The following is an 18,546-nucleotide window of genomic DNA, read 5'->3' on the forward strand; positions in this document are numbered from 1 at the left end:
GCTATTTCGCTTCCTTTCGTCTGATTTCGTGGGTCTTTCGAGTCTCTTCCTCCCTTGCCTGCATTCCTGTCTCTCTTTGCTCTCGCTGCTTCCATTTCTGCTCTGATTTCCTTTGCTTGCTTCCTCTTCTCTGTTGGCTTCACTTTCCTCTTAACTTGTCTTTCTTGCATTCTTCTCTTCGCTCGCTCTGCTTTCCTCTCTTACTTCTCTTCGCTCGCTCTGTTTGCATTTTTGTTCTGTTTCCTCTGCTTGCTTCTCATGCCTTCTTCGTAGCCTCATTTAGTGCCTCGTAGCTCTGTTTTTTTTTTCGTTTACTTTGTTCTGTTCTCGTTCTCCCTTTAGCTACATCTTTCTTGGGTGTGTTCTTAGTCCCCGTTTCCTGTTATTGCATTCGTATTTGTTCCTTTTCCGTGTGTCTGTGTTTGTCTCATTCTTTCTCGTTCTCGTTCTTCCTCTTTCTCTCTCCATCTTTTTTATATCCTTCCCCCTCTCCTTCCCTCCTTTCCCTTTCCCTCCTTTCCCGTTCCCTCCTTTCCCTTTCTAACCTCGCACCCTTCCATTCGTCTCCCACTCTTCTCTCTCCTTCTCCCCCCCCTTTCCTCCCCCCCCCCCTTCCGGCATGGGTCACCACCAACTTCCCTTGACTTCACCACCTCTGAAAATAACATCTGGGAAGGGAGGGAGAGACAGGGGGTGGGGGGGGGGGAGAGGGCGGCAAGGGGAGGGGAGGGAAGGGGAAGGCTGGGTGGAGGTAAACGCATTGTTTCGAGTTCGATTCCCTGCCTGGCCTTCGCCTGATTTTATAGGCCTACTTTCCACATGCTTTGCCCGTTGGCGGCACGTGGGCTCGCAAACTGGCTCTGAGAGGGAGAAGGGGGGGGGGGGACGAGAGGGAGAAGGAGAAGGAGAAGGAGAAGGAGAAGGAGAAGGAGAAGGAGAAGGAGAAGGAGAAGGAGAAGGAGAAGGAGAAGGAGAAGGAGAAGGAGGGAAAAGAGAGGGAGAGGGAGAAGAAAGAGCGAGAGAAAGGGGGTGAGAATAGAAGCGAGAGAGGGAGAGGGAGACTAGATGAGACGAAACAGGGAAGCAATATATACATATATATATGTATATAATGTGTGTGTGTATATATATGTATATATGTATATATATGTATATATACATATGAATATATGTATATATACACACATGTATATATACATATGAATATATGTATATATACACACATGTATATATACATATGAATATATGTATATATACATATGAATATATGTATATATACATATGTATGAATATATGTATATATATATACACATGTTTATATACATATGTATATATACACATGTTTATATACATATGTATATATATATGTATATATATACATATGTATATATATACATATGTATATATACATATGTATATATACACATATGTATATATATACATATGTATATATATACATATGTATATATACACATATGTATATATATACATATGTATATATATACATATGTATATATACATATGTATATATATACATATGTATATATATACATATGTATATATACATATGTATATATATACATATGTATATATATACATATGTATATATATACATATGTATATATACATGTATATATACATGTATATATACATGTATATATACATATGTATATATACAATGTATATATACACATATGTATATATATACATATGTATATATATACATGTGTATATATACATATGTGTATATATACATATGTATGAGAGAGAGAGAGAGGGGGGGGGGGGGCTCTGACCTTGGAAGGCTGTCATAATGTTCTGCAGTTCACTCAGCGATGGCGGCTGCGAACTTGGTCAATCGTACACGTCCTCTATACCCTGTCTTAAATCTCTACCTTCCTTCCCCCTTCTCCCCTACCCTCCCTCGCTTGTACGCCCCCCCCCCCCCCCGCCCCTCCTTCATTCCCCACCGTCGCTAGGTATCCTGTCGGAGGACGGAAGTGACGTCACAGGAAAGGCGCGCCATTTCTGGCCTCCCGAGTGGTGTATGGCGGCTCGTGTCCACCGAGTCACTGGCTGAGGAATGTGGGCCTGGGAATCCTCATTATATATATACATACATATATGTATAGACATATATATGGATAGATATAGATGGATACAGATATATATATGTATTGCTGAAGTCCGATGGGTATCTAGAAGAGGATTCCACTTGTTTACTCATTTCATTCCTTTCTTTTGCTGAGGTGGAAACCCTTTTTATGGCGCGGGTGGGCGGCAGTCAGGTCGCGTCGGCGGCCAGGAACCGTCTCCCGGCCGAGGCGGAACTGGCCGGCCGGTCGCGGGCGGCGCTCATCCTTTGAAATCGCGCCTCGCTTTCTGGGAACCGAGGATCTCCGCTCGCGTTCCACGACGAGCCTCGCCTCCCCATTATTGGGCGATAAAACGCTATTGGAGTAATTCCTTCTTTTCGGATTCGCGGAAATCGAGCGTTCTCTACGCACGCACACGCACACGCACACGCACACGCACACGCACACGCACACGCACACGCACACGCACACGCACACGCACACGCACACGCACACACGCACACACACGCACACACGCACACACACGCACACACACACGCACACACACACACACACACACACACACGCACACACACACACACACACACACACACACACACACACACACACACACACACACACACACACACACACACACACACACACACACAGAAGACACCCGTGTGGGTGAGCAAGTAAAAGCGAGAGCCGCGTGTAGCCCCCCCCCCCCCCCCCCCCCCCCCCCCCCGCCGAGCCGTGAGTGAGTCAACGCCCCGGGCTCGCTTGACCTTGAACTATTCTCCGGGGAGGGGACGGGGCCCGGGTAGTTCCCTGTGTGTGAGTGTGGAGTTTCCGTCGGCGAAGGCACGCTGAGCGGACGTGTCGTGTGCTCGTTCCTCCCGCAGCTCGCACGGGCCTTGCTGCTGCCTTCGTCGCCTCCTTCGCCGCTGTGGCTCCGCCGTCGGGGTTTCTCGCTTCATACTGAGGCCGGTTTTTTACGACTGTAGAGGGAGAGTGTGGTGAATGGTGTTTCAAGGCTCTCTCTCTCCTGGTATTGCGGAGTGCAATTGCCCTGACCTCGTGGTTCCGCTGTCAGGTGGAAGAAAGTGTGGGACAGATATCGCCTGAAGAGTAGATAAAGGTGAGCGCAGGGCCTTACCTGCGGGAGAGGGAAGGTGCATTCGTGGACGGTTGAAAGTTAAATATCATTATTTCCCCCTGCCCCAAGGTCTCGTTCAGTGTGGTTCTTGCGATGGAGACCGTAATGGAAGTCTCGCTAAACATCTGTTCTTTTTCATCATTAGTGTTGTGTACATTATGAAACGCCATTTCTTGTGATTCTAAACGTGCATATCCCCCTCGACAGGCGACCGCAGCATGATCCCGGATGACTCTGCGGCCGGAGCCATGGACGCAGCCAGGGATCCGGACGTAGGCATGGATGAGTCACTAAAGAAAACGGGATGCCAAGACAACTCGAAGAAAACGGGATGCCAAGACAATCCAGGGAAAACGGGAAGCGAGGAGGAGCAGGATATTAACGATAACCACACTAAACTGGGAGACTCGGACGCGCTGGCGAATGGGGAAGTACAAAGCAAAGAAAGAGAGGAAGTCAAAGATAATAGTAAAGAGTTGTGCGAGGAGTCGAGTACTAGAAAAGATGAGGGTGTGGAAGAGAGTGATAATAAGATGGACACTGAAGAAGCAGACGATTCTCAAGTGGACGTAGAGGGAAGTGAAGACGAGGGGAAAGAGTCGAGTGAAGATGACGAGGACAAGTTGGTGATAAGTGAAGGGAATGAAAGAGGCACCGAGGAGTCGAACGACGAGAACAGCAAGGGAGGTAAGGATCACGTCGTTTTTTTTTGTTTTTGTTTTGTGATGGGCTCTTTCTGCTATTATTTTATGTAGGCCTGGCAGTGGTGTTTGGGCTTGTGTTGAATCTGTCTTCGTTATTTGATTTTTTTCATTATTATTGTCTCTTGTTATTATGTTATTGTTTTTGTTTTGTGATTGATTTTGTTTTTGTTATTGTTATTCTTCACCTAGTGATACAGCCTTTTATTTCTAATACTCCTGTAGTCATTAGTGTTATTAATATGAATGGCATTGTTGTTATTAGAACCTTTATTAGCAGTACTAAAGTGCTAAAAGCTCCCTAGGAGTTGGCTCTGCGTGAGATTGAGAGACTGGAATCGCAGCGGACAGGGAAACACTAACATATGTTCCAAGTTCGTCTCATGGATTCGCTTCAGATTTTTCAATTTTTAGCGTCATTTCCTTGAGTATTTTGTGATGCAGCTTTAACGATGACGATCCACAAAGGATGATTAAATGCTTGTGGAATTTGTTTTTTATACAACAGTAGTATTTGCTAATTTTGTTTAGAATCATGGTTGTTCCCTCTGTATTTCTCTTATGCATTTACATTCATAAACCGTATTTCTATTTTTTTTATTAGTCAATGATTTTATATCTTCTTTATTTTTTGTTATTATTATTATTTTCATGATTTAGATTTGTCATTTTTATTATTACTATTATTACTGTTATTATTTTTATTGATTTCAATATTAACATTCCATTTATTATTATTATAATCATTGTTGTAATTATAACATAATCATCATAATAATGATAATGATAGTAATGATACAATATTATTTGATGTTATATAATAATAATTAATAATAATGATAATGGTAATGTTAATGATAATGATATAATGCTAATAGTATAATAATGCATTAATAATATAATGATCATAATGATAATGTTGATATTTTAATAATAGTAATAATATAATGATAATACTATTGTAAGAATCCTATCAATAATAATAGCCATAACAACATTAATGATGATTACAGTAATATTAATATCAGTTCCTGGTTCACATTTCTTGATGTTATATTATCCAGTTTCAAAGTCCTTTTTTTATACAATGTACAATCTTATAAATGAAGTTTGAGGGTGTGTTATGAAAAGCAGTAGTTTTTTTATTAGATTATGAATACAGATGTATGTATGTTTGTATGCAAGTATATATGTATGTATGAATGTATGTGTATATTTAGATTATGAATACAGATGTACATATGTGTGTATATATTTAGATTATGAAAACATGTACAGTATGTATGTATGCAAGTGTGTGTCTATGTATATTTAGATTATGAAAACAGATGTATGTATGTATTTAATGTAGGTATATATATATATATATTATATATATATGTGTATGTATGTATGTATGTATGTATGTGTATCCATTACTATGGGTTTATATATTTGCTTTTGTAGAGATTATAGTTAAGGCATCTCAATAGATACAAAAGCATTTCAATGTTTTTCGTAACTGTTCAGGCAAGTGAAATGTTTTAAAATGCTTATTAAGTGACCGTATCTAGTCTCCAGCCAGCTCTTTTGCCAGATTTGTATTTTTAGAACTAAGTCCAATATCTGTAATATTGTTAGATTTGTAGGATTTTTTTATGCAAAACGATTCAAAATATATGTTGAAATATTTAAGAAATGGAGAGAGAGAGCAATATTAAACAAAAGCAAATAGTCTGCATTATTTGAAGCTGGGTTATCGGCTTTCCTATCACTTCCTGTCCAGTTTGTGTGGGAATACTTTGTTCATCTTTATTTTAATTATAAACCTAGGAAAACAATGTATAGAAAAATTAGAGTATGATAGAAAGATTGTAACATCTCGCCATATCAATTTTTTGGGCAGAAAGGAACTAAAGCCAGTATATTGAAAAATCATCTAAAAAACAACAGGCGGCTAGTTATTACAGCGGCCAAAAGCTCAAAGAAAGAACCTCAATAATGCCTCTATGGGAGGGCACCGTAGTGATGGGGAAAAAACATCATTAGGAAGTTAGTCATTCAAACTGACTGGTGGTTGAAGAGCCTTTCCCCTCAGTGACTAGGATAAAGTGTCTGGCCAGATGTATTTTGAACAGTCTATCATTCCTGTGGAGATATTTCAGCTGATACTTGCTCTCGTCTCTTGTAATGACTTTGAGTGAGGTTATGCGGTTCTACTGTTATAGTTGATTTTATTTCTTGTAAAATTAGGAGTGGGTTTGAAGTTCCACTTTTATGGCTGGATGCTGCGGGTGATTCTTGCGGCTGGAGTTCTATGGGGGAGCTGGTTGGTTTCCTGGCTGGTGGAGGTCGGTGGGTGGAGTGACCCTTAGTTGCTGGCCGCTTGGTGTGGATGTACAGATTTTCCAGGTCTAAGCTGGGGCTAAATCTCTCTCTCTCTCTCCTTCTTTCTCTCTTACTGTCTCCTTCTCTCTCTCTTTCCATCTCCTTCTCTCTCTCTTACTGTCTCCTTCTCTCTTTCCGTCTCCTCTCTCTCTTTCCGTCTCCTTCTCTCTCTCTTTCCGTCTCCTTCTCTCTCTCTTTCCGTCTCCTTCTCTCTCTCTTTCCGTCTCCTTCTCTCTCTCTTTCCGTCTCCTTCTCTCTCTCTTTCTCTCTTTCTCTCTCTTTCTCTCTCCTTCTCTTTCTCTCTCTTTCTCTCTCTTTCTCTCTCTTTCTCTCTCTTTCTCTCTCTTTCTCTCTCTTTCTCTCTCTCTCTCTTCTCCCTCCTTCTCTCTCTTTCTCCTCCTTCTCTCTCTCTTTCTCCCTCCTTCTCTCTCTCTTTCTCTCTCCTTCTCTCTCTCTTTCTCTCTCCTTCTCTCTCTCTTTCTCTCTCCTTCTCTCTCTCTTTCTCTCTCCTTCTCTCTCTCTTTCTCTCTCCTTCTCTCTCTCTTTCTCTCTCCTTCTCTCTCTCTTTCTCTCTCCTTCTCTCTCTCTTTCTCTCTCCTTCTCTCTCTCTTTCTCTCTCCTTCTCTCTCTCTTTCTCTCTCCTTCTCTCTCTCTTTCTCTCTCCTTCTCTCTCTCTTTCTCTCTCCTTCTCTCTCTCTTTCTCTCTCCTTCTCTCTCTCTTTCTCTCTCCTTCTCTCTCTCTTTCTCTCTCCTTCTCTCTCTCTTTCTCCCTCCTTCTCTCTCTCTTTCTCCCTCCTTCTCTCTCTCTTTCTCCCTCCTTCTCTCTCTCTTTCTCCCTCCTTCTCTCTCTCTTTCTCCCTCCTTCTCTCTCTCTTTCTCCCTCCTTCTCTCTCTCTTCTTCTCCTTCTCTCTCTCTTTCTCTCTCCCTCTCTCTCCTTCTCTCTCCTTCTGTCTCCTTCTCTCTCTCTTTCTGTCTCCTTCTCTCTCTCTTTCTGTCTCCTTCTCTCTCTCTTTCTGTCTCCTTCTCTCTCTCTTTCTGTCTCCTTCTCTCTCTCTTTCTGTCTCCTTCTCTCTCTCTTTCTGTCTCCTTCTCTCTCTCTTTCTGTCTCCTTCTCTCTCTCTTTCTGTCTCCTTCTCTCTCTCTTTCTGTCTCCTTCTCTCTCTCTTTCTGTCTCCTTCTCTCTCTCTTTCTGTCTCCTTCTCTCTCTCTTTCTGTCTCCTTCTCTCTCTCTTTCTGTCTCCTTCTCTCTCTCTTTCTGTCTCCTTCTCTCTCTCTTTCTGTCTCCTTCTCTCTCTCTTTCTGTCTCCTTCTCTCTCTCTTTCTGTCTCCTTCTCTCTCTCTTTCTGTCTCCTTCTCTCTCTCTTTCTGTCTCCTTCTCTCTCTCTTTCTGTCTCCTTCTCTCTCTCTTTCTGTCTCCTTCTCTCTCTCTTTCTGTCTCCTTCTCTCTCTCTTTCTGTCTCCTTCTCTCTCTCTTTCTGTCTCCTTCTCTCTCTCTTTCTGTCTCCTTCTCTCTCTCTTTCTGTCTCCTTCTCTCTCTCTTTCTGTCTCCTTCTCTCTCTCTTTCTGTCTCCTTCTCTCTCTCTTTCTGTCTCCTTCTCTCTCTCTTTCTGTCTCCTTCTCTCTCTCTTTCTGTCTCCTTCTCTCTCTCTTTCTGTCTCCTTCTCTCTCTCTTTCTGTCTCCTTCTCTCTCTCTTTCTGTCTCCTTCTCTCTCTCTTTCTGTCTCCTTCTCTCTCTCTTTCTGTCTCCTTCTCTCTCTCTTTCTGTCTCCTTCTCTCTCTCTTTCTGTCTCCTTCTCTCTCTCTTTCTGTCTCCTTCTCTCTCTCTTTCTGTCTCCTTCTCTCTCTCTTTCTGTCTCCTTCTCTCTCTCTTTCTGTCTCCTTCTCTCTCTCTTTCTGTCTCCTTCTCTCTCTCTTTCTGTCTCCTTCTCTCTCTCTTTCTGTCTCCTTCTCTCTCTCTTTCTGTCTCCTTCTCTCTCTCTTTCTGTCTCCTTCTCTCTTCTCCTCCTCCTTCTCCTGCTTCTCCTTCTTTTTTCTTTTAATCAAAACCTTAATTTTATTCACCTTTTAGGCTGTCACAACTAAACAAGTCACTTTTTAAAGGATCTTCTTTTCATCTCTGTGAGAAGATTCACTTTCTTGTAAGAGCTTAAGCATTCGCACGCTCAAGATTTGGTGGGATTCCAACGGTTCTTGTCGTTGTTGTCTGACTGAGCCCAGGGAATCGACATTCTCTTTTGTTTTTTCCCTGTAACAGTTTATATTCTCTTCCCAGTAGAGCTGCGATCAAATATACTGTTCTCGGGAGAGTTGCTGACACGGCAGACCATGCTGGTCTAATGTGTTTTCCTGGAAGCTTGCAGGGAAACTGATGGCATAACGTAACATTGTTTTTGTGTTGATAATAATAATGATAATGATAATAATGATGGTAATGATGATGCCAATAATAATAATAATATGATAATAATGATAATGATAATGATATTATTATTACAATATTGTAATAATAATATCATTATTACAATATTGTAATAATAATATTATTATCTTTGTTATTATCATTATTATTATTATCATGATTATCATCATTATCATTATCATTATCAGTGTGTTGTTCTTAATGTTGATATCGTTATTGTTATTATTGCATTTTTTGTTAATAGTAATACAATAATAAGGTAATGAAAATTATAATTTTATTATTATTATTATTATTATTATTATTATTATTATTATTATTATAATAATAATAATAATAATGATAATAATAATAATAATAATAATAATAATAATAATAATAATAATAATAATAATAATAATAATAATAATAATAATAATTATTATATTATTTTATTATTTTATTATTGTTATCTTTATCATCATCGTCATCAATATCAATGTTGTTATTATTTTCATTATTATATATTGTTATTGTTATCATTGTTGTTACTATTACCGTTATTACTATTCTTAATGATGACATAATTATGATAATGATCATAGTGATAATAATAATGATAGTAATGATGATAATAGTAATGATAATAATGATAACAACAATAATGATAATAACAGTAGTAACAAAGATGATGACAATAGCAACAAAAATCATCACTTTAATAATAAGGATAAGGATAAGAATCATTTATTAAGAAAAGAAAAGAAATGATAGTGATGATGATGATTGTGAAAATGATAATGTTGATAATAATTATAATGTTAATCACAATAGTAATGACAATGATACTAAAAGTGACTGATAATGATAATTATGATAATATAAATGATATTATTGATATTAACAATGATAATGATAGTAACAGAAATAATAATGATAATAATTATGACAATAATTGTTATTATTGTCATTAGTGTCATTATTAGATATTAGAAATAGACATGAGAAAGAGGCATGATAGTCAGCCTATTGACGTTGAATACATGCATTCTCCTCTTCAGTTTTATTTTACTAAATTTTACTAAGGTTACTAAACAAAGGAGTCAATTAGTAGACCTTGTGACTTTACCTGATTTCACCTTTCCTTGAATTGGCAGAAAAAATGTATTTTTTACTAGTGCTATGAATATCAATGGGGTTGTTTTATTATAGACATTATGATTACTATTAAGTTATAAACATTAGTAACAGCAAAATAAGATAACATAGATTATTTTCGTAAATCAAAGAAAAGGGTAAATGGGTGAGACAGGCAGTACTCGTAATTGGCTCATTGGTGATTTAGTACAAGTGTAGCCATCTATGTGTAAAAACAATCAAACAAGTAAACTCGCAATGGGCATGGCATGGACGTACTTGCCATGCCCGGGAGCATTGGGTTAATCCCTAAAACTGGCACTGTGTCGAGGGTTAGTGCAAGTCTTTGAGAAAGTTATGCCGTCTGTGTGTAGGATTTTGAACTAAGCCTAATTAATGAAAAATAGGATGATTATAGTATTAATGATAATGCCATAATATGTCACCAGATTGAGATGTTACTCTTGGACAATGCCGCTCTCCTCGGCCTTTGTTATTATTGTTAGCAGTTGTTAATGTTGTTATTATTGTTATTATTGTTATTATTATTATTGTTATTATTATTATTATTATTATTATTATTATTATTATTATTATTATTATTATTATTTATTATTATTATAATAATAATAATGATAATGATAATGATATTATTATTACAATATTGTAATAATAATATCATTATTACAATATTGTAATAATATTATTATTATTATTATTATTATAATAATAATAATAATTATTATATTATTTTATTATTATTATTATATTATTTTATTATTGTTATCTTTATCATCATCGTCATCAATATCAATGTTGTTATTATTTTATTATTATTATTGTTATTATTATTATTATTTATTATTATTATTTATTATTATTATTATTAATTATGACATAATTATGATAATGATCATAGTGATAATAATAATGATAGTAATGATAATAATGATAACAACAATAATGATAATAACAGTAGTAACAAAGATGATGACAATAGCAACAAAAATCATCACTTTAATAATAAGGATAAGGATAAGAATCATTTATTAAGAAAAGAAAAGAAATGATAGTGATGATGATGATTGTGAAAATGATAATGTTGATAATAATAATAATAATAATAATAATAATAATAATAATAATAATAATAATAATAATAATATAATAATAATAATATAATAATAATAATATAATAATAATAATAATATAATAATAATAATAATAATAATAATAATTATTATATTATTTTTATTATTATTATTATTGTTATTATTGTTATTATTGTTATTATTGTTATTATTGTTAGCAGTTGTTAATGTTGTTATTATTGTTATTATTGTTAGCAGTTGTTAATGTTGTTATTATTGTTATTATTGTTATTATTATTATTGTTATTATTGTTATTATTGTTAGCAGTTGTTAATGTTGTTATTATTGTTAGCAGTTGTTAATGTTGTTATTATTGTTATTATTGTTATTATTGTTAGCAGTTGTTAATGTTGTTATTATTGTTATTATTGTTATTATTGTTAGCAGTTGTTAATGTTGTTATTATTGTTATTATTATTATTATTATTTTATTATTATTATTATTGTTATTATTGTTAGCAGTTGTTAATGTTGTTATTATTGTTATTATTGTTAGCAGTTGTTAATGTTGTTATTATTGTTATTATTGTTAGCAGTTGTTAATGTTGTTATTATTGTTATTATTATTACTGTTATTAAAGTAAATACATTCAAATTGGTTATAGGTAAGCACAAATGCTTTTGCTCCCTCACTCATGCACTCACACTCATGCACTCATGCATCATCTACTCATCTACTCATCTACTCATCTACTCATCTACTCATCTACTCATCTACTCATCTACTCATCTACTCATCTACTCATCTACTCATCTACTCATCTACTCATCTACTCATCTACTCATCTACTCATCTACTCATCTACTCATCTACTCATCTACTCATCTACTCATCTACTCATCTACTCATCTACTCATCTACTCATCTACTCATCTACTCATCTACTCATCTACTCATCTACTCATCTACTCATCTACTCATCTACTCATCTACTCATCTACTCATCTACTCATCTACTCATCTACTCATCTACTCATCTACTCATCTACTCATCTACTCATCTACTCATCTACTCATCTACTCATCTACTCATCTACTCATCTACTCATCTACTCATCTACTCATCTACTCATCTACTCATCTACTCATCTACTCATCTACTCATCTACTCATCTACTCATCTACTCATCTACTCATCTACTCATCTACTCATCTACTCATCTACTCATCTACTCATCTACTCATCTACTCATCTACTCATCTACTCATCTACTCATCTACTCATCTACTCATCTACTCATCTACTCATCTACTCATCTACTCATCTACTCATCTACTCATCTACTCATCTACTCATCTACTCTTCTACTCACTCACTCACTCACTCACTCACTCACTCACTCACTCACTCACTCACTCACTCACTCACTCACTCACTCACTCACTCACTCACTCACTCACTCACTCACTCACTCACTCACTCACTCACTTGTTTAATGACTGTATAGTATGAAAGTATATGTCCCCTACCCTCGGTACAGCAGCAAGCCGAGGACCAAGCTGTCACTGATATATTAAGTTGGGTTTGTCGTTTCAGGCCATTGAATTCCTGCTGAAACAGAAGGAGGAGGAGTGGAACACCCTGCTTAGATTACAGAAGCGCAAAGAAGAGCTGTACCTCCGGCTGGTGAGGAAACGGCAGGTCCTCCTGATGAAGAGCGGCCAGGAGGAGAAGGAGGAGGAGCAGGAAGGGAAGACTGACGAAGAGGGAAGTGGAGAAGGAAGTGGCAACCTTCTCTTCTTGCCTCAGGGCGGCTACTCGTCCCTGGGAGGTCCTCAGCTTCCCCTGATGATGATGAGTCAGCTTCTCAGCGGATCTCAGTCGCCTCAGTCACTACAGGTACTGGATGTGCATGGGCTTTTCTGAATGGGTGATGATTACACCTAAACAGTGTACTAAGTGGTCAGGTTAATGACAATTTGTGATTTGACTTAAAAATGTAAGCCAATCTCATTGGCTTATAAGACCAGAAAGAACTTGAATTTTTTTTTTTTTATTCCTCTTCCCCTTGCAGGTTCTTCCCCAGGTTGTGACCACAAAGGAGGGCAGCAGAAGCAACTCCAATAATGGCAATGGCAACATCAGCGTGATTGACATCCACACAAGTAGCAACAAGCCGGGAGGGGAGGTGCCCAGAATCTCCATGTCCTCCGAAGCACACAACAAACTAAGCAAGCAGCTCACCTCAGGGCTCTCCCTCATGAAGCCCATCCTGCCCAAGCCGTCGGGGCCTCAGGGCAGCCTGTCCAATATTCCGGCAGCACTCTCCACCACTCCCACTGGCCAGGGACCCCAGGGCCCCACCATAAATGTCCAACAGTTAATAGCCGCTCATAGAAAAGAAAACCCCAATACTCCGCCCATTAGGTAAATGGTAGTGGTTTTCTTTCTGGTGATGGACTTTTGTGTTTGTTTTTTAAAAATCTTTTTGCTTTTCAGGAGGATTTGCTTATCTGTTGTAAATGCAGGCAGAAAAGTAGCTATAATTACAGTTTGTTATGTTATACATACTTATCAAGTGAATTATTTCATGTTATACCTTGATTAAGGCTGTAAAATTTTTGTTTATTTTTTTACCTTTTAACCTTGATAAAAATGTGAAATCATTCTCACGCTTCATGGACAGAGTCGTTAATTTTAAACTTAGTGTCAAAATCCCCTCCAACAGAAGAGCCACCAGAGGGGCCTGGAGGCACCGTTATGATGGTGACAAGCGGTCTTCCCGCGAGCAGGACCGTCCTCCCAGTGTGTCCAGCTCCAGCAGTGAGGCAGAGATGAGAACCTCGGCCTCTGCGAAGGGCATGCTGGCCATGAGCGACCCTTCCGTCTCGTACAAAGATGTCCTGTTGCGTTTTGCTGAACTCACTCAGATTGAGAAGCAGCCTGGATCTCCACAGGTGAGGAGGAAGATATGCTATTAGGTCTAGAACAACAGAAGATATTAATAGCATTTAATGAATTTCAGAAATGTAAATTTCCAATTTTTGTTATATATCATAAGTACTTTTGAGTTTTCTGACTTTTAAGACCTTTCTTTGCTTTCAAGATCTCTATATTCCCTGTGGGAAGTAGTGAAAGCAGTACAAGGAAGTCGGAAGGCAGCCGAGAATCCACTCCTATAGCCAGGGAGCAGACGCCCACCTCAGTTCCCCCTACAGCAACCCTGCCAACATCCAAGCCCTCTTTAGAAGGGCCGTCTGCTCTTGCTAAGGTAGGGCTAGGTTACCCATAAATTCTTTTTATTTAGATGTACATAATAAAATATTAGTTTATATGGAGCCTCGTATTCCTGCTTAATTATGATACCTGTTGAAGTGTCAAGATTCACTATAAATCCAGAAATTTTCACTAGTTTAGTCTCACGAGAAATATCCCATACCAGCAATCCATCCCAACTAGTATGCTGGATTGAGACGGGGGGTTACCAGCATTGATCCAGCATTTAGTGCATCAACAGAATCAGACAAAGAAGACAAAGTCGTAATGTCATGTTGTACACAGGAACCGTCTTCAGAAGCAAGGGATTAATGTGATTCTCTTTTCCAGCTCCTTTTAGGGTCGCAGGCTGGTGTTACCAGTGGTGGTAATGTCAAGATGGTGGGTGATGCTACAACAAATTCCCAGTACCTCACCCTCTCCGCTCTCCTGTCTGGAGGCTCAACCACAACGGTGAAAGAGAAGTCCTCCCATTCTCAGGTAGTCTTATTGTCTTATTTTTGGGACTGTATTTGGAGAGATGTGATTTTTGTTTGCTTTAATTGACTATCCATATTTTTGTGTGGAAGTTACTGATGGATTTGTGATAAATTAATAATTGTAGAACATTATTATGGGAATAGAATCTTTTCTGTTTCACATGCAGACATAATTCTGTTGTTTCTCTTTACTAGAAGTTTGTATCATTTTATGAATATAATTTATGGTTTCTGAGTTGAGTTGTGTATTTTCCTTTGTGGTTTATATGCTGGATATTGATAGCAAAGCCCAGAAAACTTACTTCTGTCCACCTGTTCCAGTCTGAGAGCAGGAGCAAGAAATCCAGCCACCACTCAGAGGAGGGGGGTGGCAACCCTAAGTGCCAGGGTTGCCACAAGCAAAGAGCTCAGTTTGTGTGTGCTGGCTGTGGGAACCAGTGGTATTGCTCGAGGGAATGTCAGGTGAGTGCCAGTGTTCAGTATGTTTTCTTGTCTTTGGTTGGAAATGTTTTGATGTGTTTTGGAATTAGTATGTATTGCTAGGGCAGAAGTTATTATTTTTTTAAATTATCAGTTTCAAGAAAATATTTAGTATTTAAATCTATTGCTAAATTTTTTGCTGCCTTTACTCTTTATATTTTAATGCATCTGTGGTTTGTGATTCAGATCCTTTACCATAACTTTTGATAACTAAAAGTTGTAACTGCTTTTTTCATTTCTGTAGGAGGTATTGCTGCCAAGATTAATTACATTCAGTATAGTACAATTCCTCCTTTCCACCTTTGCAGGTTGCTGCGTGGGAGGAGCACTCCGAGCACTGTAGTAACTAAACTGCAGTGAGGCATTTCTAATTACACCAGACCATTCGCAGAGGTTAGTGATGAAGGAAAGGGATTGTGCTGTAGTGATTTTTAATTCTTAATAACTTGCTAGGTTTTTTTGTTTTGCTGTTTAAGGTGTTACTGCTGAATTCAGCGGCCATTGCTTATGATGATATTTCATTGAAATATTATACAGTATCATATTGATGAATACAAGACCTGTTATTTTTTTTTTTTTTATTTGCTAAAGTGAGTGGAGGTAACATGATTATGCCTGAAAAAAATGTGGATGTTGACTTTTTTAAAAAAAAAATTTAGATATATTCAGTTATATAATTTTGTATTTTATTTTCATATCTTGTAATCTAAGAATGGTCTTTGATAACTCTGAGCAGGACAATTTTACAAAGTGTTCAGTATCAGTGATGATTTTTTTTTTCTTGTTTATTTTACGTGAACTTCAGGTGTGTGAATTATTCCTAAATCATGGTAATAACAGATATATAAATTGAACAAAATGTAAAGATATCTGATTGCTCTATATTAGTAAATTTAAATTTTCTTTTTTGTTATTGGAATTGTGTATTTCAAATTAATATATTGATTATTATTGACTTTCATGTCTTGATAGATTTGGTTGATATATCAATAAATTCAAGTGTATTAGGGTGAAAATCTGCAATGCATTTGTGCAATGTTATTTACTGCAATGTATTTACATCAATTTTTTATTTTTCAGACATTCACCGGAGGAAAAGCCACATGTTACATTACCTTCAGGAAACCGAAGCAAATTAATAATCATTCACCTGTGGTTGAGTGTAAATACATTCTCTCTCATGAAAAGTGGGACTATTATGTAACATTTTACGGTGTCTTTGTAAATTTAAACTTTTGGTAATGTGATTTTGTTTTAGAATATTTTTTTCCCTTTCTTTTAAGTGACAAAGAACATTAGTGGTGCACCCAAGTTAAGATTCAGGTTAAGGTTGGTCTCCAAATACAGGTGTGTGTGTGTGGAGACTGAATAAAACTTTGCGCTTCACTGCCTTCACTGCTCTGCGACTGTGTGGATAAAAGCCGTTCAAAATGTATTTTGATGTTTCAGCTTAAGGCTGTGAATATTTGGTAAGATTTATTCAGTTCCCACCCCCAAGCCCTTTGAAGAAAGCACTCTTGATAATGATACTGTGATATTTAAGTGCATTTTTTGTATACAAGAAAAGGAAGAAACATGCCAACTAAATTGCTTTTATAAAGGTCTTAGGCTGTGTCCAGAATGTGTGAAATCCCAGCCTCATTTTTTAAGGAACTTGTAGTGTTATATGACTATTTAATTTCATCGTCTCAGTCCAATAGAGTTTCACCGAAGTGAATGTGAGCAGATATACCAATGGCGTATAGTATGTGCCAGATGTTTGTCATTGGTCTACTGTTTCCTTTAAATATGATTAAGGAATTTCATAGCTCTTTTTTTTTGTATTTACTATTTTTATTCATTAAATTTTTTGTTTAAGAGAAATTGGATTTTGTATTGGCTTTCAAACCTATTTTACTTCGTTGTTCTTTTTTTCTTCTTCAAAGAATGGACTTTATTGTTATAGGAACACTAACAGAATTTTATTCCATTTTGTTTTCCTTTTTTCAACCTAGTCTAGTACATACTATACAACCTGTGGAGCAACTTAGGTACAAGAAGTCCATAGACAGAGCTTCAGTGTAAAACAAGTGTTGTGAACCATTGCAAAGCAAAAAAAAAACCTGGATGTGTCAAGTTCACCAGTGGAAAGATCTGATTTTGCTGACTGGAACGACAAGTGTGACAATCACACGCTCTAGTGCAAAACGGGTTGAGAGTTTGCTAGCGAGAATAACATAGTTCAATGCCAGTCCTTCTGCCTTCTTAGGTATCAGTCTTATCACAAAAAATCCTGCCTGTGCCTTGATCGGTAGCAAGATTTGGGCACATCTCCTGATTCCCGAGTCTTGCGGTGCGGAAACTCATTAAACTGTAATTTTTCGAGGATCTCAGAAGACTCAGAGCAGCAGAAAAATCCTTTGGCTGCATGTAGAATTATCAGTAACTTCTTATAGAAATTCCTACATCCTGTGCTTTCCCAAATATCTTGCATCAACGGGGAAAAGAAAATGGTTCAGAACCCTTATGCCATTTTGATTCCAAGGCAGGACAATGATTCTGCCAGAATTGCAAGTGTGTGTGTGCATGATTTTGTTTGTGTTTGAGAAGAGAATTGCTAATAGTATATGCGCGTTATTTAAGATTATAAGGACATTATTCAAGTTTCTGTGTGTATGTATGTGTGTGTGTGTGTGCGTGCATGCGTGCGTGCATGCATGTGTGCGTGCACATGTGTGTGCATGTGTATGTGTGTATATATTTGTATGCTTGTGTATTTCAAAAATAGGTGCATTGCAATCCATACCTAGATGTGGTGCATGGTCTGTGAGCAAGCTTGAATATGTCTGCATACCCATATTTCTGTGTTCATTCCAAATTCCATCATTGGAAGTGTATGTTTGGGATTCCTGTGAACTGAACTGAAAGCAGTAGAATGTAAAAGATTTGATTTCACCAAGTTCTATCAAACTACCTCTTATCATAGCCAGGCATAGTGACTTGTTAGAAAAATGACATAATGTGATGCACTTTGCACAAGGTATTTTGATACTTGACGCTGCGGAACATTTAAAAGACAAATGAATTTTATTAGAACAATATGAAATAATTTTTTTGTGTCAACCTTTTGTAGGGAATTTGAATTTAGAGGAAATGGACTCGTTCTAGTTTGGTCCAATCGTCTGTTGCTGAGTTAGTGGGAAAAGAAAAGTAGCTTTCATAAATTGATATCAGAATACTTACTCTCATCAAATTAAAGTATTTTGAGATGGGTTATCCAGATAATCCTGTTATTGTGGTGCTTAGTATACCGATAATTGCCTGTTGAATGTAAGCTCTGAGAATTGTAAAGCAGAAAAAAAGCAAATTCAGTTTTGCATTAATCCTAAAAACTAACAGT

General features: G+C 37.3%; 1 protein-coding gene across 1 annotated transcript in view; it reads left to right on the forward strand.

The window, feature by feature from the left end:
• The window catches only part of LOC125043706, a 21,086-nt gene extending 4,056 nt beyond the window's left edge, over window positions 1-17,030 (forward strand). The window contains exons 3-13 of the mRNA XM_047639944.1: window positions 3,442-3,985; window positions 6,168-6,265; window positions 8,558-8,634; window positions 12,502-12,831; window positions 13,007-13,359; window positions 13,661-13,889; window positions 14,039-14,203; window positions 14,539-14,688; window positions 15,009-15,149; window positions 15,476-15,560; window positions 16,248-17,030. Of these exons, the coding sequence (XP_047495900.1) occupies window positions 3,442-3,985; window positions 6,168-6,265; window positions 8,558-8,634; window positions 12,502-12,831; window positions 13,007-13,359; window positions 13,661-13,889; window positions 14,039-14,203; window positions 14,539-14,688; window positions 15,009-15,149; window positions 15,476-15,517 (2,129 nt within the window). The 3' untranslated portion in view covers window positions 15,518-15,560; window positions 16,248-17,030. The remainder of the gene's footprint in view (window positions 1-3,441; window positions 3,986-6,167; window positions 6,266-8,557; window positions 8,635-12,501; window positions 12,832-13,006; window positions 13,360-13,660; window positions 13,890-14,038; window positions 14,204-14,538; window positions 14,689-15,008; window positions 15,150-15,475; window positions 15,561-16,247) is intronic.
• Window positions 17,031-18,546: the final 1,516 nt, after the last annotated feature.

The sequence above is a fragment of the Penaeus chinensis genome, chromosome 34, assembly GCF_019202785.1.
Source record: "Penaeus chinensis breed Huanghai No. 1 chromosome 34, ASM1920278v2, whole genome shotgun sequence".
Taxonomy (NCBI): Eukaryota; Metazoa; Arthropoda; class Malacostraca; order Decapoda; family Penaeidae; genus Penaeus; species Penaeus chinensis.